The sequence below is a fragment of the Euleptes europaea genome, chromosome 3 (assembly GCF_029931775.1).
Source record: "Euleptes europaea isolate rEulEur1 chromosome 3, rEulEur1.hap1, whole genome shotgun sequence".
Taxonomy (NCBI): Eukaryota; Metazoa; Chordata; class Lepidosauria; order Squamata; family Sphaerodactylidae; genus Euleptes; species Euleptes europaea.
In genome coordinates this window covers 101,002,529-101,029,432 of record NC_079314.1, presented here as the reverse complement: position 1 = coordinate 101,029,432, position 26,904 = coordinate 101,002,529, and the positions used below count along the sequence as shown (strand labels likewise).

The following is a 26,904-nucleotide window of genomic DNA, read 5'->3' as shown; positions in this document are numbered from 1 at the left end:
CCCAATAACATCTACTGGGTTTTAAATTCATTTTAAATTCATTTTACCACCTTTGATACTCAATGCTATTCATATGCTGAAAAAAGCTGAAAATGTCACACTGTCTAAATGATGTACTGTAAAGCAAACCATGCCTCTTGAAAACACCCTTTCGAGCTACCAGACAACCCAGATTGTTTCCATAGGTACATAGTCCCTCACCATGGATCACAGTTTAACATGTGTGTGTGTTAAGTGCCATCAAGTCACTTCTGATTTATGGTGACCCTATGAATTAACTACCTCCAAAACGTCCTGTCATTAACAGCCTTGCTCCGGTCTTGCAAAGTGAGTTTAACATAACAGCAGAAAAAATACAATTGTGCAAGCATTAAGTTTGTATCTAACATTTTTGTCACGTACATCATAAAATGCAGGGGTTTGAAGCTAGTGGTCCATTAAGCTCCTAAATAAATTAGAAACAGATGTACACCAAATACACCAAATACCTTTTGCCTCAGTGGGCAGATTTTTCAGCATGAGGGGTATGGGTTGTAACTTTTTTTTTTTACACAGCAGAAGCCTTTTGGGGGAGTGGTAACACTGTTTAGAAAGTGTATTCCACTACTTGCACTTTCTAAAAAATAATTAATAAAAAAAAATTCACTTATGAGTAAAATGTGCACACATGATCACGTAACCAAGTACTTATTTTCTAAGTTTGAATTTCAGTTAAAGAAACTCAGTTCACAATTTAATACACTTGCATTAAGATCCAAAAGTGCACCACGTGGTATTGGCTGGCCAGGGGGCAGAAGCAGGCCAGCTGAGGAGGGGGGGGGGTGCTGCGATCCTCAACAGGGATGATCTAGCACTCTCCCCCCTCATAGTTTTTGGAGGAATGTGTTAGAGCGTCCCGTTTGATGCCGACACTTCCGGGGTAAACCTGAGAATGACATAACCCCAGCACATGCGCAGATGCCTCCCCCCAGGAAGCTCCCTCCAGTGGTGTGGGGGGACATGGCAACCCTAGGTGTGGATGAGACAGGGGAGGCAGTCAGCTATTTTCTCAATGTGGCAAGAAACAGTATTAACTAAGACACGTGCCTAGGGAGGTGGTGAGCTCCCGCTCTCTGGCAGTCTTCAAGCAGCAGCTGGACAAACACTTGTCAGGGATGGTCTAGGCTGATCCTGCATTGAGCAGGGGGTTGGACTAGATGGCCTGTATGGCCCCCTTCCAACTCTGTAATTCTATTAATCAGCAGCACCAACCTAACTGCAGTCAAACCCTCCCCTGCTATGGGCTTCTCAAAAAATTCCCCATACACATACACACTTTTGGATAAACGAGATCGTAAAATACTTTATTTGCACAGGTGTAACTTCCTTTTTAAAAAAGAGAAAATAGCCTCAGTGATTAAAAAAAAACCTTGTGCTGTCCAGCAGCTGGAAATAAAACCATGATCAAGAATGTTTAAAGGGAGCTTACATATTTCAGGAGGCTTAAAATATTCTGAAGACACTACTCAGAAAATAAAATCTTTAAGACTAGGCTAGTTCATGGAGCAGTAAGAGGTGTTGATGAGACAATACGAGAAGTTACACTGCCCAGGGGGCATCATGTTTATTTTATTACGAACAGTTACATAATGCAATCCCCAGGAAATTGAGAAGTTCTAAAAGAATTTGTCTCCCTTCACGGTGCTCACACACAAATACATATGCATTCACAGATCCCAAGACCCAGGCAAGTAGACAGGGCCTACACCTATTAGTACGTCTGTCATGGAATAAAACTGATGTCCACGGCCAAGGTTGCCTGCTATTTTCTCCAATATTAGAATTAATATGAAAAAGGAAGAAAAAGTACAAACGGAAACAACGTTTTCCAAATCAGGCTGCTGGCATCAAGCTGTTTCACTTGTTTCAGGTGGGACCTTGTTCGTTAGAACTTCCACATTAAGTACATTGTGGTCTAGCTTATTTTCTTTGGCTCCTTGGGCACATCTTAAAGACTAGTTCAGTAGCCTAACCTTGTCTCTTCCCTTCTCTTTCTGAACTGCAAGAAGATGAAGCCACCCACAGGCAGACACACATTCCCTTAATCCATCATTGATCATTCCTAATGTGAAGTATTTAAACACACAGGTCCTCGAAACAGGTCACACCGAAAGCTAGAGAAAGAAAATAAGCTCTTTTTCGGAAACCAGGGAAGAGTATTCCTTCTGGCTTCCTAGGAGACAGTTCCAGGAGACCAGGCTGATGAAGAAGAACGGACAGTTGATGGTTCCTTACTAGTTAATCAGACAGATCGGTAAGAAGCTTGCCTATCACGGCCATAGTGACAAAACACGCTGTTTGAGATGATCTTTTCATCAGGAGAGATTCTGCGCTTTAAGGAACACGCTTCAGCAGCTAGAAAAAACCACCACCACCACCCTGAACAGCTCGTTCCTCAGTAGCCACTGCAAGTATAGCTGAATGACCGGGCATTTTTCCCTCCCACCAGTCGTTTCTTGCCGCTCTGGGGCTTTGAATTGGCTCCAGAAGTCCCAGCCTTGTCACGCTCCAAAGACGGATCCTTCCTGAAGGTTTGAGCCAGGCGGATGGCTCTCAGCTCCCTGAGAAAAGAGAAGTCAGGAGTGTACAGAACACACAGTCCCCGCTTGAACTTCACAAGGCGGCAAGGTCTCTTTAAGGATGCTGCTGAAAGTGCAAACTGACAAAAGGAGGCGTATTCAGGTCAGCAGGGAGGGTTGCTCTATGTGCCAGAGAGATCAAGGCATCAGCATGCCTCCTTTTTTTCCAGAACAGTTCCTTTGCTAGAGAATGCACATGAAGTCTCAGGCTTCCAAACTCAACTATGCGTGTAGTAGCTACAGACCTGCCTCAGGAAGGTGGTAAGTGGTACCCGCTTCACATGTGGAAGCAAGCAAGCAGATCATCTTGGCCATCTTCTGGGCATGGAGTAGGGGTCACTGGGGGTGTGGGGGGGAGGTAGTTGTGAATTTCCTGCATTGTGCAGGGGGTTGGATTAGATGACCCTGGTGGTCCCTTCCAACTGTATGATTGTATCCGTTGCCAGCCCACAATCTTCTGTGCATTTTCAAGAGAAGGGACTTTGCTCTCCGGACTTGCCTTTGATCCCCGGACTTCTTTGGCCTCAGGGCAACAACAGCCGCTGGGTCCAGAAAGCTAACTGACTCCTTCAGCAAGATTAAAGTGAGTTCAGACCCCTCACTTTAAATCTGCCCACTCCTCAAATTCACTGAGTAAATTCAGCTTAGTCTGCTAAGGTAGAGACCATAGCATGCAAGAGCCCTCGGAGACCTCAGTGGCTCCTCCATTTGTTGAATTGTTATCAGATGGCTGTGAAGATAAGGATTCTAGGATGGGGAAAGGACAAGGTCTGACGGTCCAGTCATAAGCCGAACAACTACACCTTCTACAACTGGCCTCCGACTAGGGTTGCCAACTTCCAGGTGGTGGCTGGAGATCTCCCACTATTACAACTGATCTCCAGGCGACAGAGATCAGTTCACCTGGAGAAAATGGACGCTTTGGAAGATGGACTCTGTAGCCTACCCTACTGAAGTCCCTCCCCTCCCCAAACCGCGCCCTCCTCAGGCTCCACCCCCCAAAATCTGGCAACCCTACCTCTCCTACAAAGGAGATTTCAGGCTTCCCCCTTCTGTGCCCTGGCCTAGTCAACAACCGTTTCCAGGGGAGCTAACTCCTTCCTCAGTCTCCACTGCTACTAGAAGATAGACCTTACCTTTCTAGCATGGCTGTTTTGGACTTCTCCACATTCAGCTGCTTCTGAAGTTGGGCAGCTTTGCCAAGAGAAGGCCGTAGGACTGGGTGTTTGGTTAATGCAGTAGCTGAGGGCCTGGTAACTGGATCGGGATGGATCATAAGCTAAAACAGGGAGGGGGGGGTGACAAAACAGAGGGTAGATTCCCAGTGAATGAAGCGTTGAGATGCCTTTGCCCCACTTACCCCCCCCCCCCAAAGGTGACCAAAAGCACTCACCTTGAGCAGCTCAGTAAAGCCACGGGAAAGCTGTTGTGGGAGAAGCGGCAGGTTGCCTTTCCGGATGTGGTGCCACATGGTATCGTTGCGGGGCAGGGGACCACAGCCCGCTGCCTGTGCAATTGTCAACGCCAGGGCAAATATATCTGCCTTAGGAAGATGGCAGTATTGCTACAGCGAGAGCAGAAAGGAAAACCAGATCGTTTTACGATATAATCAGAGCGGTCATGCACCAAACTGGGTTACACTTGATTCGGAAATCCTCCTCCTGCAACAGGGGCTTATTTTAGAGCTGCAAGCACGTCTTGAATGTGCTTAATCACCGTTAACACATTTTTAAAAAGCCAGATTTTGATACGGCGATCTTTAACCTTTAATCCATTACTCCCCACCGAGAGCATGACATGAGATGACACCCCCCCCCCATCCCCGCAAGCTACAAATGAAAACCTCATGCATAGAGGAAAGGATTTTTGTTGTTGGGTTTTTGCTGCAAGCAGGAAGGGAGCATTCTTGTTTGATTCCCATTTGTTGTGTGCCATTTTAAGGGCCTGAGTGAGAAGTGAGCACCTGGAATTTTTTCTTCAGGCCAGAGTGAACAGTATAAGACAGCTACCGCTCATCAGTTGTCAGAATAGGGTTGCCAACCTCCAGGTGGTGGCTGGAAATCTCCTGCTATTACAACTGATCTCCAGGTGACAGACATAAGTTCCCCTGGAGAAACTGGCTGCTTTGGCAATTGGACTCTACGGCATTGAAGTCCCTCCCCTCTCCTCCTCAGGCTCCCCCCCCCCCAATCTCCAACCCGGAGCTGGCAAACCTATGTCAGAAGCAATCCCAAGTGGGGAAAGAGGGCTTCCTAAAATCTCAAATGTCCCACTTACGTCTTCTAAAGTTGGTTCCAGTTAACAATAATTGAATCAGAATCGAGTAAAAGGAATCACTAGCCTCATCAGAACAAACCCCCACCCCACACACACACACAGTTTTGTACAAGTACTCCATTAAGGTTTGCAGCTAGCTGTGGAAATGCTCAAGTTTAAAATTAAACTTTTGCTTGAGGTTCAAGTAAGGTTATTAGCATGGAACTCTTGATTTCTGCTGGCGTTATCTGCATCTCAGTCACACAAGAACCAAGAGATTCACCTCAACCTGGTACAAAGTCAAGGCTTTATTTTCCACCTGTAAACCTGAAAATCCACCCAGGCCCAATAAAAAAATTTTTTTGCTTTATTTCTAACACATTCTCACTAGAAACTAATGTGATTACTGAACCTTCAGTATTTCTATGACCTCATAAATTCCAATATGTACCTCAACCTATCATACGTTCTCAAGACTGTGACTCTAAGCACATTTATGAGGAATTCCCATCGACATCAGTAAGTTGTTCTGATTTAATGTATCTGCTGCCAAAGCAAGCACCCATTGGCACCAGTAAATCATGGACTCAGGTTAGGGTTGCCAACCTCCAGGTGGTGGCTGGTGATCTCCTGGAATTACAACTGATCTCCAGGAGATAGAGATCAGTTACTCTGAAGAAAAAGGTGGACTCTATGGTATTATGCCCCATTGAAGCCCCTCCCTTCCCCAAATTCCACCCTCCTCAGGCTCTACCCCCAAAATCTCCAGGTATTTCCCAACCTGGAGCTCGCAATCCTAGCTCAGGATGACGACAGAACCCAACTGACTATGAACATACAAAATAAATTATACCGGGAAGCAGCATTGATACAGGATCTACTGACGTCCCCTCACATACATGCCTAGCTAAGTATGCAGTTATACCTCTTGTAAGACTTCGTTGGCCAAGAAGCGGCTATCCCCCTCTTCCACCTGAGGGCTGGTCACTGATGTCACATGTCCTAGGTCCCCTAAGAACAAGAAAATTGTGAGCCATGGAATATATCAAATGAGCCAGTGGGAAGTTTCTAAAAAGCTTCATACCTTCAAGAAGCCCCACTCGGAAAAGCCCTGTACCTCAGCTGTGGAAGCGTTCTGTATTGAAGATTCTGAGGGCACATTCTAGGCAGAGATGGCCGTTCACATGCAGGCCTAGACCTGCCTTTTGGGCATCCACATTGTCCCGCATGAACTGAGAACCCATTCCAAGGACATGTAATGCTCTCCTGCAACTTTGGGGAGGGGTTGTGGCTCAGTGGTAGAGCATCTGCTTAGTATGCAGAAGGTCCCAGGTTCAATCCTTACAAAGGAATTTTGTAAGAGAACTTCTCTTACAAAGGAACTTCTCTTACAAAGGAATTTCAAAGGGAGATTGGAAAGAGAAACTGCTGAATTACAGCTGATATTCAAACTGAAGTCAGTGCATTTACCTGGGCTGATTAAAGACCTTGCATTCATGGCTCATTACCAATGCTGATTTCTCCACACCCATCTCTCCCCTGGACATCTTCTGCATACCACACCTAATCCCATCACGCCTGCTATTCATATTTACATACCGTTAACATTTACATACTAATGCTTGTCTGAATTCATTCTCCTCTACTTAAAGACATATGGATTCACATTCTAGCTGTATCTGAAGAAGTGAGCTGTGGCTCACGAAAGCTCATACCGTACCAGAAAATATTTTTGTTAGTCTTTAAGGTGCTACTGGACTCTTGCCCTTTTCTACTACTGCAGACAGACTAACACGGCTACTCACTGTGAATTATCTCCCCACAACAGACACCTTGTGAGGTAGGTGAAGCTGAGAGAGCGCTCAGAACTGTGACTAGCCCAAGGTCACCCAGCAGGCTTCATGTGTAGGACTGGGGAAAACCAACTCTGTTTGCCAAATCAGAGTCCACCGCTCATGTGGAAGAGTGGGGTATCAAACCCAGTTGTCTAGATCAGAGTCCACACCTCTTAACCACTTCACCATGCTGGAGTAAATAAATAAATATTTATAGGTCCCAATTCACAGTGGCGCTTCCAAGGTTAAATTTCACCAATGCAGGAGCCCCCCCTCCCCGCCCGCCATTGACCCAACAGCAGGCTGAAGCTTCACATTTGGAGTATGAGTTATTATTTAAAGAGGCCTCCCGCTGCAAAACCATAACATTCAGAGTTTCAAAAAGTCATGTAACCACAGTCTGCTCATCATGAGTTACTCAAGGACATGACTACTTAACGCCCACTATCGGCACAGCAAGAAAAGCAGATGAATGATCTTTTCCGTGTGTCAAAACAAGAATGGGGTCGAACAAGATGCTCCAGTGCCCCACAACTGCTCTAAGCCTGACACGAGGACCAGAGAGAATATTCACATCAGCACTGACTCATTCTGTTCAGATCACATGGGTCACTTGTGCCTCTACAGGTTGGAGGCTGCAATGGACCCTTCGGCCACATTGCATTAAATGCTGTCCTGGCTTCCTAGGAGACCAGGCCCAAGTCTACAGCCACGCACAGGAGCAAGATTCTGCACACTGCACAAATGCGTTCTGTACACGCAGAAGAACTGCATGGGGTTAAAGAGTCCCGGCACCCTAGGGATTTTGCACGCAGCAATTCGTGCTGAACCGAGTTCTAGAACCGCTCCCCTCAACAGATGCTTGTGTATTCATTCTTGACAGGGCCACCCGTCAGCTTCTTCAGCTGACTACAGGAACGGCACGCTGAGCTTTCCCTCAAAGCTTATGACCATCTGTTTAGTGAATGCCATGCGTAGAGATGCTTCCTTGGAGCATCCCAGTCCTGTGTGTGCAGATTTTTCGGGGTGGGGTAGAGGGAGAAGGGTTCCTGATATGTGCTTCAAGGGCCATTTTGAGAGAACGAGCTCTTGAGAATTTTACACTAAGCTACCCAGGGGCATAGGAAACACCCGAGTATACACACCAATTTTATACATCACGTTAGAAGAGGCAAATCCATCATCTTCACTGTCACTCTCTTCCTCACCAGCAGGTCCAACCAGCTTGTGACAAATAAAAATGTTGCCTGTAATGAATGAGAAATAATTTTGCAGTATCTGTGCTGGCACATTATAGCTCACACCAATAATGCAGTTTGCACACTACTTGCATAAATATGTTCTTTACTGACATTGGGAACACTATCCCGTGCAGGAGAATTCCTGCACAGGTCCATGTGCTTCTGAAATTGACTTCCAACTGGAGCACAAGATTATTTTAGGGCAGAAAACTCAGGCTGTATGCAAACGTCACAACAGACAAAGTCTTGTGACCAAATTTGCATGCTCCCCTCTCCACATGCAGAACTTGACTCAGAATCATAGAGTTGGGACTGCCAGAGTCATCTAGTCCAACCCCCTGCACAATGCAGGACATTCAGAACTACCTCCCCCCTCCACACACACATACACTCCAGTGACCCCAGCTCCATGCCCAGAAGATGGCAAAAACCAAACAAACAAACAAAACCACCCTTCAGGATCTCTGATTAATCTGGCCTAGAGGAAAATTGCTTCCTGACCCCAAAGTTGTGATTGGCATTACCCTGGGCATGTAAGTAAGGGCCATAAGAGCCAAGCACTGACACAACCCTTGCTGCCCTCCCTCTCACGATCTGCCTAAGTTTACAGAATCAGCCTTGCTGTCAGATGGCCATCTAGCCTCTGCTTAAAAATCTCCGAAGAAGGAGAGCCCACCACCTCCAGAGGAAGCCTGTTCCACTGAGGAACTGCTCTAACTGTCAGGAAGTTCTTCCTAATGTTTAGTCAAAAACTTTTGATTTAATTTCTGGTCCAACCTGCTGATTTGATCAAGCTCCACCTTGATGTTTGCATGCGACATTGCGCATAAATCTTGAATATAAATGTCTCAGTTTAAATTTGAGATATTATCAATCATGCATATATGAGATCGTTTCAGGTGGGTTGCTGTGTTGGTTTGTAGTAGAAGAGCAAGATTCAAGTTCCTGTAGCACATTAAAGGCCAACAATATCGTTCCGTTCAGTACTTAGTTATATAGCTTTCATGCATAGTCATTGGGAGTTTTTCAAAGCTCTATACCAGGAGGAGTGGAAAAACTCCTGGGAAAAACTCCACAACTTAAGTGTGTACAACTTGCCTTTCTCACACCAGTACAGCAACCCAGTGTGTGTGTGTGTGTGTGTGTGTGTGTGTGTGTGTGTGTGCGTGTGTGTGTGTGCGTGTGTTCAAGTATCCAGTGCATGCACGGAGTACTACTGAATAGCAGAGTGGGGGCACTATCAAGGACGCTTACTGGGTTTGATATCCAAGTGAACCAGGCCTGAAGCATGAATATATTTCAGCCCTGTGGAAACCTGCAGCAGGATCTCCTTCAGCTCTGGTTCTTTGAGGTAATCTGCAGTCTTTGCCTTTTCCAAAAGCACGTCCTGAAGACTCCCACCTGAAAAAAGAAAAGAAAAAGACCAGAGCACACAGGAAAGAGTAAGAAAAAGACCGGAGCGCACAGGAAAAAGTATGAAAAATACTAGAGCGCACAGGAAAAAGAAAAAGACTAGAGCGCACAGGAAAGAGTGTTCCTTGCACACTTGTTCAGCCCTTTCCTTTCTGCCTCCCTCACTAGATGGTCCTCCTTATTAGCCACTATACACAATGCTGGAAGCCCTCTGAAGCAAGCCCCCATTTAAATCAGGTGTCAAGGTTAAGCTTTTCCCTGGGTTATTTCCCACCCCCCCAACATAAAATGCTGAAGTCTGCACTCACAGAGCAATCCTAAGGGGAGTTACTCCAGTCTAAGCCCATTCACTTCAATGGGCTTAGACTGGAGTAACTCTACATAGGATTACATAGTAAGTCTGCTAAGAAAAAGCCTGGGGTACGTACTGGAAGGAAGAAGCCCTAAAGCGGTCCAGAGTGCTGGCTACTCAAAGTCCATTTACATTATGGACTCAGGAACTTTCAGTTAACGTTTCCCATGTGGAAGTCTTTTGTGTGGGGAAGTGTGAGTGGCCACATGTGGTGCAAGTCATTTTATTTGAAATGCCAACACTCTGCTTTTCCATAATTATTTGCGTTCTAAATCAGCTAACCATCAAAACGATCCAACAGCAGCCAGGAACAGCACACCGAAACAGTCTCGGGGTCAGCGAGGTAGAGCAAAATCAGGCTTCTGGACAGAATTCAAACCAAGGGCAAGAGAAGATATAGTTGTGCCCTGTTCCCTATATGATAACAGTGTAGGTGGCTAGGCAAACATCTCTGTGGAAGATGTTCCAGAGATGCGGCACCACCGCAGGGTGGCTCCATTTCTGATCAACGCCCACATCACCTTGAAAGTTCAGGGGAGCTAAAAAGGAACCTCCAATGGTAAGCAGACTAATGCGTAAAACCACTAGGAATACTACAACAACAACAACAAAAAGAGGGGAAGTCTGCCATGAAAGTACAGAGAGCCTCAAAGGTGGAGCTGGAAACTTTAAACAATAACAAAATAATTTATTACATGGTGTACACTATAATTTTGTTTAAAAACACAGGGAATGTGTTTTTTATCATTATTTTGTTATAGTTTTAAGTTTTTCCAGCTCAGCCTTTGAGGCTCCCTAAAACCATTGGGAAGACATGAATAACCCCTGCCCATGTATAATGAGTGGCCATAGATACGGTGCAGAATCCAAGTATCCTGTGAGAGCCTGAGGAACTGGCCTGAAATGTGGCCGCTAAGATATGGTCAGGACCGCAGGTCTGTTTTTTGTTCCCACTAATGATGGCAGTTCAGAGATTTAAGAGGGTGGTAAAGCAACCGAATGGAGAGTAAACCTCATCTTGAGGAATCTCACGCTCCTTGTAGGCAACAAACACGAGGGAATCAAAAACGTCACATAGATTTAGGCTTCAGCTCCTAGGCCAGTGAAGCTCTTTGGGACCAGCTTCTCACCATTGCAGTGTTCATTCTGAATGATCATGTGGTCATCTTCTGCCCAAGCAGAATAGTAGCGCACCACGTGGGGGTGATGACCAAGCACCGCATGGGCATAGACTTCCCGCAAAGCCATTTGCCTGGAGAGTGACAGAAAGAAGAAGCCCATTGTTATAATTATGAGATTATGGAACGTGCCATTTTGGTTCTACATCCCTGAGCAGGAGATACTGAAACGCCAGCTTCAAGACCCAAGGGGAAAGGGGCAATTCATTTAAGAACATAAGAAAGGCCAAGCTGGATCAGACCAAAGTCAATCAAGTCCAGCAGTCTGTTCAAACAGTGGCCAACCAGGTGCCTCTAGGAAGCCCACAAACAAGATGACTGCAGCAGCACCACCCTGCCTGTGTTCTGAACACCTAATAGGCGTGCTCCTGAGATCCTGAAGAGAACGGGTATGCATCATGACTAGTATCCATTTTGACTAGTAGCCATGGATATCCCTCTCCTCCATGAACATGTCCACTCCCCTTCTTAAAGCCTTCCAAGTTGGCAGCCATCACCACATCCTGGGGCAGGGAATTCCACAAAGTAACTATGAGTTGTGTGAAGAAATACATCCTTTTATCTGTTTTGAAACTCTCACCCTCCAGCTTCAGTTCTGAGTTTTTTGTTTTGTTTTTAGATTTCTGATATGTTCTACAACCCAAATCCAATTTCACTATTTTATTTAAACCATTTATTAGCCACCTTTCTTCCTGACAGAGCTCAAGGCTGCTTACAGCAAAGATAAAACACATGTAATAACACATTAAAACCATAAAATACAAAACTTAAGAGTACAACTCACAACTGCTAATAAACTGAACCAAATGCAGCCATAAATAAAACAATTTTCAACTGCCTCCTAAAGATTGAAAGTGAGGGGGCCAGGTGCACCTCCTTGGGCAGGTTGTTCCATAATTGCAGGGCTGCCGCTGAAAAGGCCCTTTCTGATCTACCCACCAAAAGAGCATTTATAATAGATGGAATGGACTGGAGGGCCTCTCCCTGTGATCTTAATTCCTGGGCAGGAATATAGGGAAAAGATGATGCAACGATACTGCATGGCAATGATGACTTATGCATACACCATACTCCCTTGTTTTCTTTTCACATTATGTTTCCCAGCACCATCCTCAACATATCCCTCATCTACATATAGTTGGGGTAGTGGTTTGAGTGCTGGACTAGGTGATGAGAGACCCAAGTTCAAAATGGCACTCTGGCATAAAGAAGAGTTGGTCTTAATATGCCAACTTTCTCTACCACTTAAGGGAGACTCAAACCGGCTTACAATCCCCTTCACTTCCCCTCCCCACAACAGACACCATGTGAGGCAGGTGGGGCTGAGAGAGTGTGACTGGCCCAAGAGCACTCAGCTGGCTTCATGTGTCAAGTGGGGAAACCAACCCAGTTCACCAGATTAGCCTCCGCCGCTCATGTGGAGGAGTGGGGAATCAAACCCGGTTCTCCAGATCAGACTCCACCTCTCCAAACCACCGCTCTTAACCACTACACCACACTGGCTCTCTTGCTGGGTGACACCAGAGAACCATTTACACAGTGCTCTGAGCTCCTTAGAAGAAAGGTGGGATAAAAATATGCCAGGCTGATAGATTACTAGCTAGATGGTATATTAGAGAGATGGATTGACTCTACAAAGGAAGCCACAGCCCTCAATTTGCAAGACCTGAGCAAGGCTGTTAAGGATAGGACGTTTTGGAGGACAGTGATTTATAGGGTTGCCATAAGTCGGAAGCGACTTGACGGCACTTAACACACGTAACACACACACGTAACACACACACACACATAAGCAATGAGGAGCAGTAGGAATTAGAAGATTTAACCCACTCTCCTGCATCTTAATTACATATCTGAAGTTCTGCATGGGTCTGGAAAAGCCTCATGTGTATTCCTGGTCACTAGAACAGATTCCAAATAGCTATCACTTCCACCAACACAGTATGTTTTGTTTTGTTTTTGTCATATAAAGGTGCAATTTCTTTCTCATCCGTACACGTACTCATCTGAGGATCCAGCAAGAGGTTTCTTTGAGCGCTTTATGGCGTAGACGCATCCATCCAACCTCTTGATGCACTTGTACACCGAGCCAAACTCCCCCACGCCGATTTTCTCCAGCTCCAGGAATTCCTTCTTGTAGCGGGAAACCATGTTGTTGTCACGTAAGAGAAACCTCTGGAGAACAGATGAGTAAAAACCCACACAAGTTGGAGAGCAGAGCGTGGACCAAGAGCTGAGGACCTGAGTATGCTTCGTATGGCAAATCCTGAGCACAAGGTCCTCTGTAATGAGATTCTAACAGACACAAACTAAGCTCGCATCAGCTTTGCTTTTAGGGGAGGGGCTGTGGTTCAGTGGTAGAGCATCTGCTCGGCACGCGGACCTCAGTGGGATATAATGCCACGGAGTCCACTCTCGGAAGCAGCCTTTTCCTCCAGGGGAACTGCTCTCTGTCACCTGGAGATCAGTTGTAATTCCGGGAGATCTTCAGACTCCATGTGGAGGCTGGCAACCCTACATGCTGCTAGTAACAAACCAGAGCAGCAGAGACACTGCATGCCTCTTTGTATACACAAACACGGTGTGTATCTCACCATTGAGGAAGGTCTGCTGCATGCCTCAGATTGCAGCCGGTTGTACTCATAGGCATTTTCAGGGTCCGGTCAGATGAAGTTATGAAAAACGGGTGATCCATTCTTCAGCACATTTCCCCCCCCTTGCTTCTCCACCCCATTCAGATCAGGGCCACAGTGTAAGGGGAAATGGGGCTTAACCCTTACCCCTCTGCACCATTTTCTAGTCTTCAAAACAGGCCCCAAGCATGGCTACATGGGGATAAACATACAGGCAGTCGTATGGTTCCCCCCAAAATAGTCAATAGCAACAGGGGGAGGGGGAGATCTGACATCTAGAAAATGGCATGATCTGAATGGGGGAGGAAGTGATCCTCAAAAACAGCAAAATGCTCTGGAGATATGATCCCAAATCTCGTCTGGTTTGACGTCCAGTTTCGGACACTCACAGCACAATCCAAACTCTTAACGCCATATAGGTGACGATCCACAGGCACCCAACCCAACTCAAGGTTATATTCATTTCCATGAGGGATAGAAGGTTGGTTTGGGAACATATTTAGGGTTGCCAACCTCCAGGTGGTGGCTGGAGATCTCCAGCCGATCTCCAGCCGATAGAGGTCAGTTCACCTGGAGAAAATGGCCGCTTTGGCAACTGGACTCTATGGCCTTGAAGTCCCTCCCCTCCCCAAACCCCACCCTCCTCAGGCTCCACCCCCAAAACCTCCCACTGGTTGCAAAGAGGGACCTGGCAACCCTAAACATGTAGTTGTATACTACCTACATTGATGCTTGTACCTCCACCGTGGCCTCTCTCGTGTCCTATTGCTCCTCCGCCCCTTTACCCATATTAACTTTCCTGCAGCTACTAGGTAGTAGTACCCAAGACAAGTCACATCTCAGTATTATTTTGTTTCCTACCAGAAGAGGGAGATGCCGTTTCATTTCCTTAAAAGTTACTAATGAAGAACAAAAACTGACTTCATAAGCACTAGTGAGTCGTGCTGATATTCATGGAGATGGAGGCAGATTCGTCTATGAGAACACACAGACAGACAGCAGGGGATATATGCCTAATGCTCAGCAAAGTCCTTAGCTTTCTCCCCCACAAAAATCATTAAAGAGAGCTTTGTCTTTAGTAGATATTTAGTTAGAGGCTTTTTCCTCATTTGAACCTTAGGTAACTAAAGTACGGTCAACCACAGCAAAGAACAAGACAATATAATCTAGTACGGCAAAAACATTTTTGTATAGCCTCACCAAGGACTGTACCACAGCAAAATAATGGACGGGAGTTGTCAATCTGAATTCTCCCCCTTCCACAAAAAAATACCCCTACATCGGAAAGCACAGCAAGTTCAGGAAGAGTATTCTGCCCCAGATTCATTCGTATCTTGCTCAAACTCTTTCCCTTAAAATACCACAAATTTTATAAATGGCCGGAAACATTGGAACCTGTGGTCTTCAACTGGCGCTCTGAAGTGGTAAAGTCAAGGGACTTAGTGCATGCTTCTCCAGAGCAGGCCAACCAGCTCTCACCATGAGCTTGAACAGCCATATTAAAAAAATGGGTCTGCTTATTGCCCTAGCATTCTGGGTAGAATTCACCCTGCTCATTCCAGTTTAGGGCTGACCAATACAAGAAATTGGATTGAATAGTTCAACATTGTTATTTTTTTACTTAAAGCAGCTGCATAGGGTGGAGGCGGGGGGCAACACCTCTGAATTTTCTTGCCATGCTTCTCCCTAAGGTTGCCACCTGCAAGTTGGGAAATTCCTGGAGATTTGAGGGTGGAGCCTAGGAAGGGCAGGGTTTGAGGAGGGGAGGGATTTCAGGGGGGTATAATGCCACAGAATCCACCCTCCAAGCTGCCATTTTCTCCCGAGGGCCTGAGCTCTGTCATCTGGAAATGAGCTGAAATTGTGGGAGATCTCCAGGCCCCAACCAGGAGACTAGCAACCTTAGCGCTCGGTTAGGGGCAACCCTAACCCTTCTCTTTCCACTAAGCATTCCTCAACTACACCTTGTTTCCAGCCAGGCTATAAATCTTGTCTTGGAAAATATACTATTTTTCCTGCTTTGGGGCTCCTTACAACGTGATCAAAGTGTGCATAAGAGCTTTGAACCAGAAACCTCTTCCCCTGTTCTTGCTTCTTCCCGTGGCATAAACAAGCTGTTCCCTTTCAAGTCTCAGTCTTCCCCCCCATTCCACCCCCAAGGGGACAAGTTCAGCCGCAGACTGCCTGCTTTGTATGCAGAAGGTTTCAAGTTCAGTCCCCGGCATCTTCAATTAAAAAGCCCAGGCAGTAGGCGATGTGAAAGCAGAGCCGTAACACCGGCGAGGCAAGTCACGTGCCTCAGCCGCACAATGCTGAGGAGTGCAGAAAAAGTACATCATGACTACAATAAGTGTTGTGTTGTTATTATTCTTGTTATTGATTTATTTACCTTTTTACCAAAATACTTACCGTGAAAGTAAAGGGGGGGGTAAATTTTATATCCTTACCTCAGGTTTAAAATTAGCTAGTTATGGCTCTGTGTTAAAAACTTCCACGCGAGATCCTGGAAAGCTGCTGCCAGTGAGGGTAGACAATATTGACCTCGAGAGGCCAATGGCCTGACTGGGGGTGAGCCCTTAACGTAGGGTTGCCAACCTCCAGGTGGTGGCTGGAGATCTCCTGCTATTACAACTGATTGCCAGGTGAAAGAGTTCAGTTCACCTGGAGAACATGGCCGCTTTGACAATTGGACTCTATGGCATTGAAGTCCCTCCCCTCTCTAAACCCCATCCTCCTCAGGCTCCGCCCCCAAAATCTCCAGGTATTTCCCAACTTGCAGCTGGCCACCCTATTTTAATGGGTCCTACCTGTTATAGGGGCACTTTTAAAGCCCTTCATACCTCTCGAACCATCTCTTCCTGCCATACGCTCCTGAGCAAGTTATGCTCATCAGATAGCCTCCTCCAGGCGGTCACTTAGGATTGTCAGCTTAGCAGCAGTTAGGTCATAGGCTTTATGATCAATGATAGGTCCATTCCTTGGGAATGGCCTACCCAAGTGTTAGGGTTGCCAGCTCCTGGCTGGAAAATACCTGGAGATTTTGGGAGTGGAGCCTGAGGAGGGTAGCGTCAGAAGGGAGGGACTTCAGTGGGGTATAATGCCAAAGATTCCACCTTCCAAAGCAGCCATTTTCTCCAGGTGAAGGGACCTTGGTCACCTGAACATCAGTTGTAATCAGGAGATCTCCAGCCACTACCTGGAGGTTTGGAAATCAAACTACAAAAAACTAGTGCCCAAGACAGGAGGTATTGCAGAAAAATGGCACTTATGGCAAAAAAGCATAGAACGACTAAAGGCTTAACCATGAAATTCAATATAATGTAAACACATACATGCATTTATATAACGTAGACTCGCCATCCGCTTGTATTAGGTGGCTACATGCCTTGGTTCAGGATCATATGTTCTGTGGAATTATGATTGATCGTCGCTGGATTGCCAGAGTTGAAAAAGCTAACGCGAAATAGGGCTCAATACCGGAAACCTATCTTATTCTTGGCATTCTTGGACTTTACCTTATTTCTTTATGTCTTCAATGGACACTGTTGTCAATTTTTGTGCTTGCATGTATGTGTTTACATTATACTGAATTTCATGGTTAAGCCTTTAGTAGTTCTATGCTTTTTTGCCATAAGTGCCGTTTTTCTGCAATACCTACTACCTGGAGGGTGGCAACCCTACCAAGTGGGCATGGGGGCACACCTTCACTTGCCACATTCAGGAAAGTGTTTTGTTCCAGAGGGCACTTGGTGAAAAGTAAACTGTGGGTATTGGTTTTTTTTTTTTTTAAACTGTTTTAATTGGTTTTAACTTGTTGGTGGATACTGAGGCTTTTTGTGTCCTTGTAGTTTTTGCTGTTTCTCTGCCTGCCTTGAGTCTGAAGAGACAAGGATGGTTCCGAGTTGTTTTTGGTTGCCTCAGAAGGTCGGACCAGAACCAACGGCTTGAAATTAAATCAAAAGAGTTTCTGTCTAGACATTATGAAGAATTTTCTAACAGAGCGGTTCCTCAGTGGAACAGGCTTCCTCAGGAGGTGGTAAGCGCTCCTTCCCTGGAGGTTTTTAAGCAGAGGCTGGATAGCCATCTGTCAGCAATGCTGATTCTATGACCTTAGGCAGATCATGAGAGGGAGGGCACCTTGGCCATCTTCTGGGCATGGAGTAGGGGTCACTGGGGGTGTGGGGGAAGTAGTTGAGAATTTCCTGCATTGTGCAGGTGGTTGGACTAGATGACCCTGGTGGTCCCTTCCAACTCTATGATTCTAAGGTAGGACATAAATATGTTAAATAAACCATACTGGCCATTTATACCTTGCCTTTCTTCCCAGTGGTGGACCAAAAGCGATAGTATGCATACTAACTTGATAGCACCCCTAAACTGAAAGGATTACATATTACTAGGAAACCACTGGTAAAGTTAGAGGCCTCACTTGGCACCGCATTACGTTTTTGGACATTTCCCCCTTCCTTCAGTGCTCTTACCTTGGCCGGAACTCCCTGTTCCACTTGGCTTTCTCTTTGGTTGGGATCCTCCCTAAAAGCAATACATTTAATCACCAAAAATCACATCTTAGCACAGTCCCCGGACTTGAGTTTCACCATTTAAATTTTTAAACACCAACTTCAGGAAGCGCTCAAGCCTAATGCAGTATTTATGTAGATGCTTGTACATCCAAGAGAATGTAGAACACAAGAAAATTCATTCCAAGGCCACAGAGACTGCCACCCTGAGTTTAGAAAGCCATATTCTAGTTTAGAGCCATTCCCCCCCTAAATTAACCCACAATTCCTTCAAGTAGGAAAGCAGTAATGCAGCATTGTAACACATGAAATCAGAGGTCATTCAAGCATGGCTGTTCCCCTTGCCGTCACCCCTCTGACAACTTCGGGTCTTTGCTTTGATTATGCATGCCGTTTCCAACCATCAGAGGTCGCCTCGCTCTCCCCCTGTCTTTCCCCGTGTTTTGAGGGACCTGTTTTATCTTAAATTTGAAAACGTGGGCAAGACACGGGGAACGCAGGGGGAGAGCGAGGTGACCCTTGACAGTCGGCAACGGCATGCATAATCATTTGAAACAGTGAAACAGCCATGCATAAAAGACAAAAGACTCCTAAATTGGCTTGGAACAGGGCTTTCACTGCCTCAAACAGACCTAAATGACTAATGAGTACAACACTTCTGTTTTCTCCTGTGCATATAGAAAGAGAACAATAGGTCCAGCCACTGGGAAAAAATAGCTTCTCAGTTGCTCTTCACTAGTTTTTTTGTTTGTTTTTAAGAGAACTATTAAACAAGTGCCCTGGCCTGGATAGGCCAAACTAGTCCGATCTTGTCAGATCTCGGAAGCTAAGCAGGGTTGGCCCTAGTTAGTGCTTGAATGGGAGACTACTGGGGCTGGTGTAGTGTAGTGGTTACAGCATCAGACTAGGACCAAGGATGGCCGGGTTCAAATCCATCACTCAACCATAGAAGCCTGCCAGGTGATCTCGGGCCCGTCATAATCTCTCAGCCTAACCTATCCTCACAGGGTTGTTGTTGTGAGGATTAAGTGGAGGAGGGGGAAATGATGTGAAAGGCCGCTTTGAGTCGCTGATGAGGGAGAAAAGCAGGATATAAATAAAAAAGTAAGCAAACATGTGAGCAAGGGTTGCTACACAAAGGAAGGTAATGGCTCTGTTCATCTCTTACCTTGAAAACCATACAGGAAGTTGGCTGTGACTAGACAGCAAAAATAAATAAATTAAACAGTTGGCGAGAAGATCCAGGATTTGCCAGAATACAAGTATTCAAAAGCCACTGGATTATGAAACAGCAAGCCTATAGTCTTAACAGCATACTGCAGCAGGAACAATGTTTTAAAAGCTACTTTAACAAACACTCACAGCTCCCCTCTCGCTTTCCTCTTGCCGTTGGGATGGAAAACCATTTGCCGATACGATTCTGGTGTAAACGGGTTAATGTTAACCAGTGAGGCTGGGGCAGGCTCCTCCGGCTCAGCGCAACAAGTGAACCGCAAGTTTCTCATCCCTTTGGAGGGGAACTTCCCCACTGGTGAAGGGAAAGCCGTCTTGGATAGGAGGCTCTAGATTTAAAAAACAAAACAAAACCAGAAAGTCATGGGAGAAGATCGTAGACCCCCTTGGCTTACACAAGTGCTCAACTTTCAAAGACCTTAATGAGACTAGTAATGTTTATCATTGCCAAGCTTACTGTGGGAACACTTTATAGCCCACATTAAGCACACTTTTAGCAACACTCCAAATGCATAATACATTGTGAGGATAAAGACCCTGTTTTGCTGGATCAGGCCAAGGCCCCATGCAACCCATTATCACGTTCCCAACAGTTTGAGACTTCTACCAATGCCCAAGGAATGTTTGCAATCAACCCTGGACTATCCCAGAGGACAATCCCGTGTTTTTTTTAATAGGATGGTCTTATTTAAGGGCGTCTGTTGCGGGGAGGGGAAGATGATTGTAAGCCGGTTTGATTCTCCCTTAAGTGGTAGAGAAAGTCGGCATATAAAAACCAACTCTTCTTCTATTACAGCCAAACAACCATTGGTAAGAATTATCTTACAGGTGTTTCTCTAATCCTTTCTGAGAGCTGTCATCACTATAGCATGGTAACAAACACCATGGTAACAAACACCATACATTAATGATACCTAGATTAATCTTGCCTATCCTCAACCTGCTATTTTCAGTAAATTCCATGTGGATTAGCAGAGTCTTTGGAATTGTTGTAACACAAGGAACCCTGAACATCCTTACAAGATAGTTAACCTTTCCTTTATCCTTAGAAGCTCCTTGATCCATTGATCTTGAGCAGCATAAATCTAATGTTTGAGGGATATAAGGACTGAAATATATCTTGGCACTGACAATGTAGCTTTAGGATCCCTTACAAGATAGTAGTACCTGATGGTATGCTCTTCACGATCGAACGGCTGACCACTTTGTTCAACGTGGTTGTGTGTGCCTGAATTCTCCAATCAGTGAGAATTTCAAGAGGAAACACTACAGGGTTAGTTTCTTTCGGGATACAGTGCGAATGGCTTACAGTGCCTCTGTAATTTTGCTTTCTTTTAAAACAAGTATGCAGGCAGAGCCTAGCAGAAACTAGCCAACACTCCCATCAGGCAGCAAATCTGTTAATACTGCATTAGATTCCCAGGGAAAGCTCCCACGCCCTGAGCTAATTCATACCTCCAAAACTTGTAATTCAGTCTGAAAACTGAAATGTCACTTACCCCAGAACATTTCTCTACCCATCCCCCCTCCAAACTGGAAGGCATCATATTCCTAAAACTGGATGGCTATTTCATTCCAATGCAGGATATAAATTTCTGTCTGTCAGCAAAAAAAATTCCCATTGTTGAAATGCAATCTTACTTTTGGTTTTAAGCAGATAAAAATGGCTAATGACCTCTTGATGAAAGATCAATCAATTATCCTGGGCTATGGCCAGGCACCTGCTTAACAATGGGTGTTCTATCAGCACCCATAACAATGTTACTGCAAAGCCACAAATTCAAGAGAAGTTCCTATTTTCCCTTAGACAAAACGCTACTGTGAGTCCTAGTTTGGTGAGAACTGAGATCTGGCACTTATCAGGAGCAACTTTGTTTTGAAGAGTCACAACAAGCATTAATATTTACGGGCTCTTCAACATTACTGGCACGCTGGTTGAACAGGCATTGACATGTTGCAGAAGGAAGCATACAGGTAGGCGCTATTAGTCTCAAGGCAACATGTGTTCAGTACCTCCAGAAATCTAACTACTTTCTAGCCAACCTCTCAGTAACCCTGGCAGATAAACCTAACCTGCATTCAGAGCTCCTTGATACCCCGTGCATTCAAACCACCTTTACTCCAAGATGTAGAAGAAAAAGAAAAGTTGGTTTTTAAATGCTGACTTTCTCTACCACTTAAGGAAAAATCAAACCAGCTAACAATCACCTTCCCTTCCCCTCCCCACAACAGACACCCTGTGAGGTAGGTGGGACTGAGAGAGCTCTAAGAGAGCCGTGACTAGCCCAAGGTCACCCAGCTAGCTTCATGTGCAGGAGTGGGGAAACCAACCCGGTTCACCAGATTATACTCCGCCACTCCTAACCGCCTCTCTTAACCACTACAGCACGCTGGCTCCATGGGTACATCTTTCAAATTCAATAGCTGGGATACTGTATTTATTTGAAAGGAAGACTACCTTCAGTTTAAGATAACCCCCCTTTTTATGGCATAACTGGAAAAAAAGCTTAAGCTTGCATTTGAGTAAATACAGTGGTTAACATCCCATTTCTTCCTTTCTCCTCTGCTATCTAAGGCACGTCAAGCATGGGGACAGTAACAGGGCTACTACTGCCTTGCAATGCTGTATGGAAAATCCTGCAACAACCTTGCATTCTGGGTAGCGTGGATAAGGCAGCCTGCCGTAGAAACACTACTGATCTCCCTCCCCTCAATGTCTGAACAAGGGAAGGGCCAGCAGAAATTCAAGACATCCAGGCATTTGAAATGCCATGAATGAATCGCACCAGATAAATACTCAGCCCTCGGTCTGTTGATCTTCACACGGTAGAGATTCTGGTCAGACAGGAGGAAGAACTGCTTCCCTCAATGAGTAATTAACCTGGGGAATTCAGTACCACTAGGGCTGCCTGGCCTCTCTTCGCCACAGGCGGGAGGTTTCTAAGGCGGACCCTGAGGAGGGTGAAGTTTGGAGAGGGGAGGGACTTCAGTGCCATAGAGTCCAATTGCCAAAGCAGCCATTTTCTCTAGGTGAACTGATCTCTATTGGCTGGAGATCAGTTGTAATAACAGGAGATCTCCAGCTGGTACCTAGAGGTTGGCAACCCTAAGTACCACTGTTAAAAGGGCATTGCATAGACCCCTCAGTTAGGGTTGCCAGGTCCCCATTTGCCACCAGCAGGAGCTTTGGTGTGTGTATGGGGGAATACGCATGCACACAAACATTCCTTCCAGGTTTACCCTGGAGGTGATGGGGGCGCTCTAGCATATTCCTCCAAAATCTCTATGGTTTCCATAGAGATTTTTTTGAGGGATGTGTTAGATCATCCCCATCACTTCCAGGGAAAACCTAGACAGGACATTATTTTGCCACATGTCGCCATGCGCATGGGCAGATTACCCCCCTTTCGCTGGCCCGCTTTCCGCCTGCTGGCCAGCTGAGCTGCAGTGGGCAGCCCTGTTAATTGGCAGGCAATTGCCCGCCATTAATATGCACCTGGAAACAGCACCCTCAATGGCTATTGGTCTTGATGATTAAGTGGAGCTTCCACATCCAGAAGCAGCAAGCTTCTGAATATCAGTGCTGAGGAGCAGCAACTGGGGGAGACCGTTGGTCTCTGTGCCCTCAATCTTGCCGAGGCTGGCCACTGTGGAAAAGACTGTGCTAGACGAGAAGATGCACTGGTCCAATCCAGGTGCTTTTGTGCTTTTAATTTAAATCTTAAAAACTCTCTTTTTAATAATGATGCCATCCCAGTAGGATATTTTTGGCAGCAGAGCAAAACACAAAGTGAAACATGCTAACAGAATCCTCAGACACACATCTTCACAAGCAGAAAGATGAAGGGGATTTCTAAATTGCTCTATTGCAAATTTTAAGAGAACAAACCACTATTAGAGAATCACTCAAGACTGTGTCTTTATAGCCTGCAGAGACTCCACATCCAAACACAGGACTAGGAAGTGACAGAGGTTTCTTTGAAGTAAAGATGTTCCTACAATACCGACTCCTTTTTGAGGATAAAAATATATCAGCCTGTATGCTCAGTAAAGGCACAGAGTGGTAAGCTGCAGTACTGCAGTCCAAGCTCTGCTCACAACCTGGGTTCGATCCTCACGGAAGTCGGTTTCAACTAGCCGGCTCAGGGTTGACTCAGCCTTCCATACTTCCGAGGTCGGTAAAATCAAGCGCCTAGCTTGCGGGGGAGTAAAGTGCAGATGACTGTGGAAGGCACTGGCAAACCACCCCATAAACATTCTTCCTAGTAAACATTGGGATATGACCTCACCCCATGGGTCAGTAATGACCCAGTGCTTGCACAGGGGACCACAGTTTTCTATGCATGGCTGTTTCACGCGCCGTCACCCCTCTGACAACTTCGGGTCTTTGAATGGATTATGCATGCCGTTTCCGACCATCAGAGGTCGCCTCGCTCTCCCCCTGAGTTTCCGAACGTTTTGCCCATATTTTCAAATACGAGATAAAACAAGTCCCGCAAAACGTGGGTAAAACGTGGGGAAATGCAGGTGGGAGTGAGGCGAACTGACGGTCAGAAACAGCATGCATAATCCAAACGAAGTCGTCGAAGGGGTGACAACGAGTGAAACAACCATGCATAAAATACCTACCTTTACTTTTTTAAAAAAATGCTCTGTAAAGTTAAGCATATTCTCTTGCTCCATCCATGTCAAATGGAAGTCTGTTCAGCAATGCTAGTAAAGTCATCACTGAAGCCGGCTGGTACCTAGCTGAGGATCATCCCTTGAGCAGGGATATAACATCATAGGTACAACACTGCCGGCTCGAGGTTGACTCAGCCTTCCATCCTTCCGAGGTCGGTGAAATGAGTACCCAGCTTGCTGGGGGTAAAGGGAAGATGACTGGGGAAGGCACTGGCAAACCACCCCGCAAACAAAGTCTGCCTTGGAAACGTCGGGATGTGATGTCACCCCATGGGTCAGGAATGACCCGGTGCTTGCACAGGGGACCTTTACCTTTACCTATACAACACTGTTTACAAGCCAGTCCCTTCTGAGAAGTGTTCCACCAACTTCAGGAGCTCAGGATGCTCTAGCATGAGGATCGTGGGTGCTATGTTCAGTGCTCCCTTCCCCTTTTGATACATGGACATATCTGTATTAGGAACATAAGGATCATCTTTCCCTTCTCCAACAAGCTCAGAGTGGTGGATATATCCAAAATTAAGGGTCAGATCTTTCAAGACACATCTCAGTCTCTCTTGCAGCCTGCTGCAGTATCCATTTGCACATTGTACAAAACCACTGCATTAATGCAGCAGAGTCAGAAGCTATCCTGAGCAACCAACAATCTGTGTGTCTACCATAGAGGTCTCACAGATACAAGGACCACAGATCAAGTAAGATGCAGCAACGAAGAGCAACCACAAATAAGTTGTGCATTAAAAGTTGCCACTAATGTTTGTGGAGTATTACTTAAAGGTCGTTTATGCATGGGAGTTTTACCTGAGGTTCGTTGCTCGCTGGACCCACACTTTCCTGTTGGGAATCTATCCACCAGCAGCCCCCAAGCTCAAATCAAGAAGCATTTGAGTCCTTGCCCCTTGAAATGCTGCTCTGTAATTGGCTCGAGTGCTTACTGTGAGAGAAAAGTCCCCCCCTAAAACCCAATTGCTGCACAAAAAAGCATTTTTAAAAATGGAGCTCTCTAAAAGGAACAGGAGTGGCCGGGTGAACCCAAGCCTCATTTCTAAAATCCCTTCTTCTGCTTAGAAAGAACTCCCAGGAAGCAGGAAACATTTGAATTCTTGCCCCTTGACACGCTGCTTTGTAATTGGCTGTAGTGCTTTCTGTGAGAGAAACGTCACTCCCCCAAGCTTCTGTATCCCATGCTTTGCATTATGCATGGGGATTTCACCTGGGCTGAGCTAAGGGGAGATGGAATAATCGGGTTAATAGAGGAACAGGAAGTCCCAGGATTTGTGAGGGCTGGCAGCAAGGTAATCTCTAATGGACAGAAAACGCATGCATAACTCCAAGGAACAACCAAGACAGACCGGGGGCAAACGTGAGTTAAAGTACCCATGCATAAACAACCAAAAGCAACATGTAATACCTAATTTTGCATACATATAAGGGTTATTACCCTACCTTTGGGGTATGTGGTGTATCACAGAGCTGCAGCTTTTGCCAAGTGACATAATGCAATGGAGTTCCAGGATAGTCTTCAGAAAGGACAGCATTCTTTCTCAGAGACCCCTTGCATTTCCTTGCAGGACTCACCCATGACTTTGGGTGACTTGGAGAGAAACCATTTTGCGGTCTCTGTGGGGTAACCGGGACAGGACAGTTAATTCTCCAGCTCTGAGAATCCCAGTTCTTCTGAGGGGTCACAATTCCCAGCTCTTCCTCTCTCATGCTGTTGTCTTCTTCCAACTCATTGTCTTCTCCGCAGCTGGAAAAATCCAGCCTCTGAACAAACATATTGCTGCTGTCCCAATCATCCATTGCTGCGGAAAAGAGAGAAAAAGATGCACATCTGAGAAACCACCTTTTGCAACAAACCCATCAGTCATCATTATGACCTCGGGCATTATCAGGGTACCTAGCCAGCCATATGCAAGGGGCGGGGTGCATGTGTGCAGCACAGTCAGGTGGAGTAGACCCCCCCTCACCAATCTGCATGTAAAGTGATGAGGTCAAGGCTAAACAGGATCTGACCCAGACCGAAGAAGCAGGCCATCCCTACCTGAAATGACACCTTACCCCTTGTAAGTGCCATGCTGTGCTAGGACTGCCAACCTCCAGCTAAAACCTGGAGTTCACCTGAAATCAATGTCATCAGTGCTGACCTCCCTACTTCCCTCTGTCTCCCCACACCTTCTGGTTTACTGGTGGTGTGGGTTCCAATTACTTTGAACTGCATCTGAATTTTCCAGCAACTGTTTGGCTTACCGAGCGCCATCTAGGGTTGCTGACCTCCAGGTACTACTCAATATAAGTAAACTCAACTGTAAATATGAGTAGTAGTCAAAGAAACACAGTTGTAGGCTAATATTAACACAATTGCCAGTTCCTGTATTGTAACATTCATACATTAACACAATTGCCCATTTTTGTATTATAACATATAATACATAATGAAACAGTTTGTATAAATTGTTGTGTTACACTATTACTTCATAATGCAACAAGGCACAATTGTAATGAAAAATAATTTCCAAATAAAGTCAACAGAACTTTTTGAAGGTTTGTTCCTTATAATACTTCTTCATAAAATTTGGTTTATGTGGCTCACCATTTATAAGGACATAAACCAAATTTTATGAAGAAGAAAGAATTATAAGGAACAAACCTTCAAAAAGTTCTGTTGACTTTATTAGGATATTATTTTTCATTACAATTGTGCCTTGTTGCATTATGAAGTAATACTGTGACACAACAATTTATACAAACTGTTTCATTATGTATTATATGTTATAATACAAAAATGGGCAATTGTGTTAATGTATGAATGTTACAATACAGGAACTGGCAATTGTGTTAATATTAGCCTACAACTGTGTTTCTTTGACTACTGACCTCCAGGTACTAGCTGGAGATCTCCTGCTATTACAACTGATCTCCAGCCGAGATCAGTTCACCTG

The 26,904-nt window shown here is 45.5% G+C and overlaps 1 protein-coding gene across 1 annotated transcript; it reads right to left on the bottom strand.

Annotated features, from left to right (window-relative positions):
- Positions 1-2,434: 2,434 nt before the first annotated feature.
- WEE2 (WEE2 oocyte meiosis inhibiting kinase) lies at positions 2,435-25,774 on the bottom strand. Its single transcript, XM_056847252.1, has 11 exons — positions 25,409-25,774; positions 19,409-19,608; positions 18,008-18,059; positions 12,896-13,068; positions 10,846-10,967; positions 9,205-9,351; positions 7,855-7,956; positions 5,800-5,885; positions 4,012-4,182; positions 3,755-3,897; positions 2,435-2,600 (listed from the first exon to the last, which is right to left on the bottom strand). Exons 1-11 carry the CDS (start codon positions 25,763-25,765, stop codon positions 2,435-2,437), a joined length of 1,719 nt encoding a protein of 572 aa, XP_056703230.1. The 5' UTR covers positions 25,766-25,774.
- Positions 25,775-26,904: the final 1,130 nt, after the last annotated feature.

What these genes read in the sequence shown, in the direction of transcription:
- WEE2 (XM_056847252.1), bottom strand. Translation starts at nt 25,765, where the DNA reads ATGGATGATTGGGACAGCAGCAATATGTTTGTTCAGAGGCTGGATTTT. An exon ending in TCAGAATGAACACTGCAATG is followed by an intron (nt 9,352 to 10,845) that starts GTGAGAAGCTGG and finishes TTCTTTTTTCAG; the next exon opens with GTGGGAGTCTTCAGGACGTG. An exon ending in TCACTTGGATATCAAACCCA is followed by an intron (nt 7,957 to 9,204) that starts GTAAGCGTCCTT and finishes CATTCATTACAG; the next exon opens with GCAACATTTTTATTTGTCAC.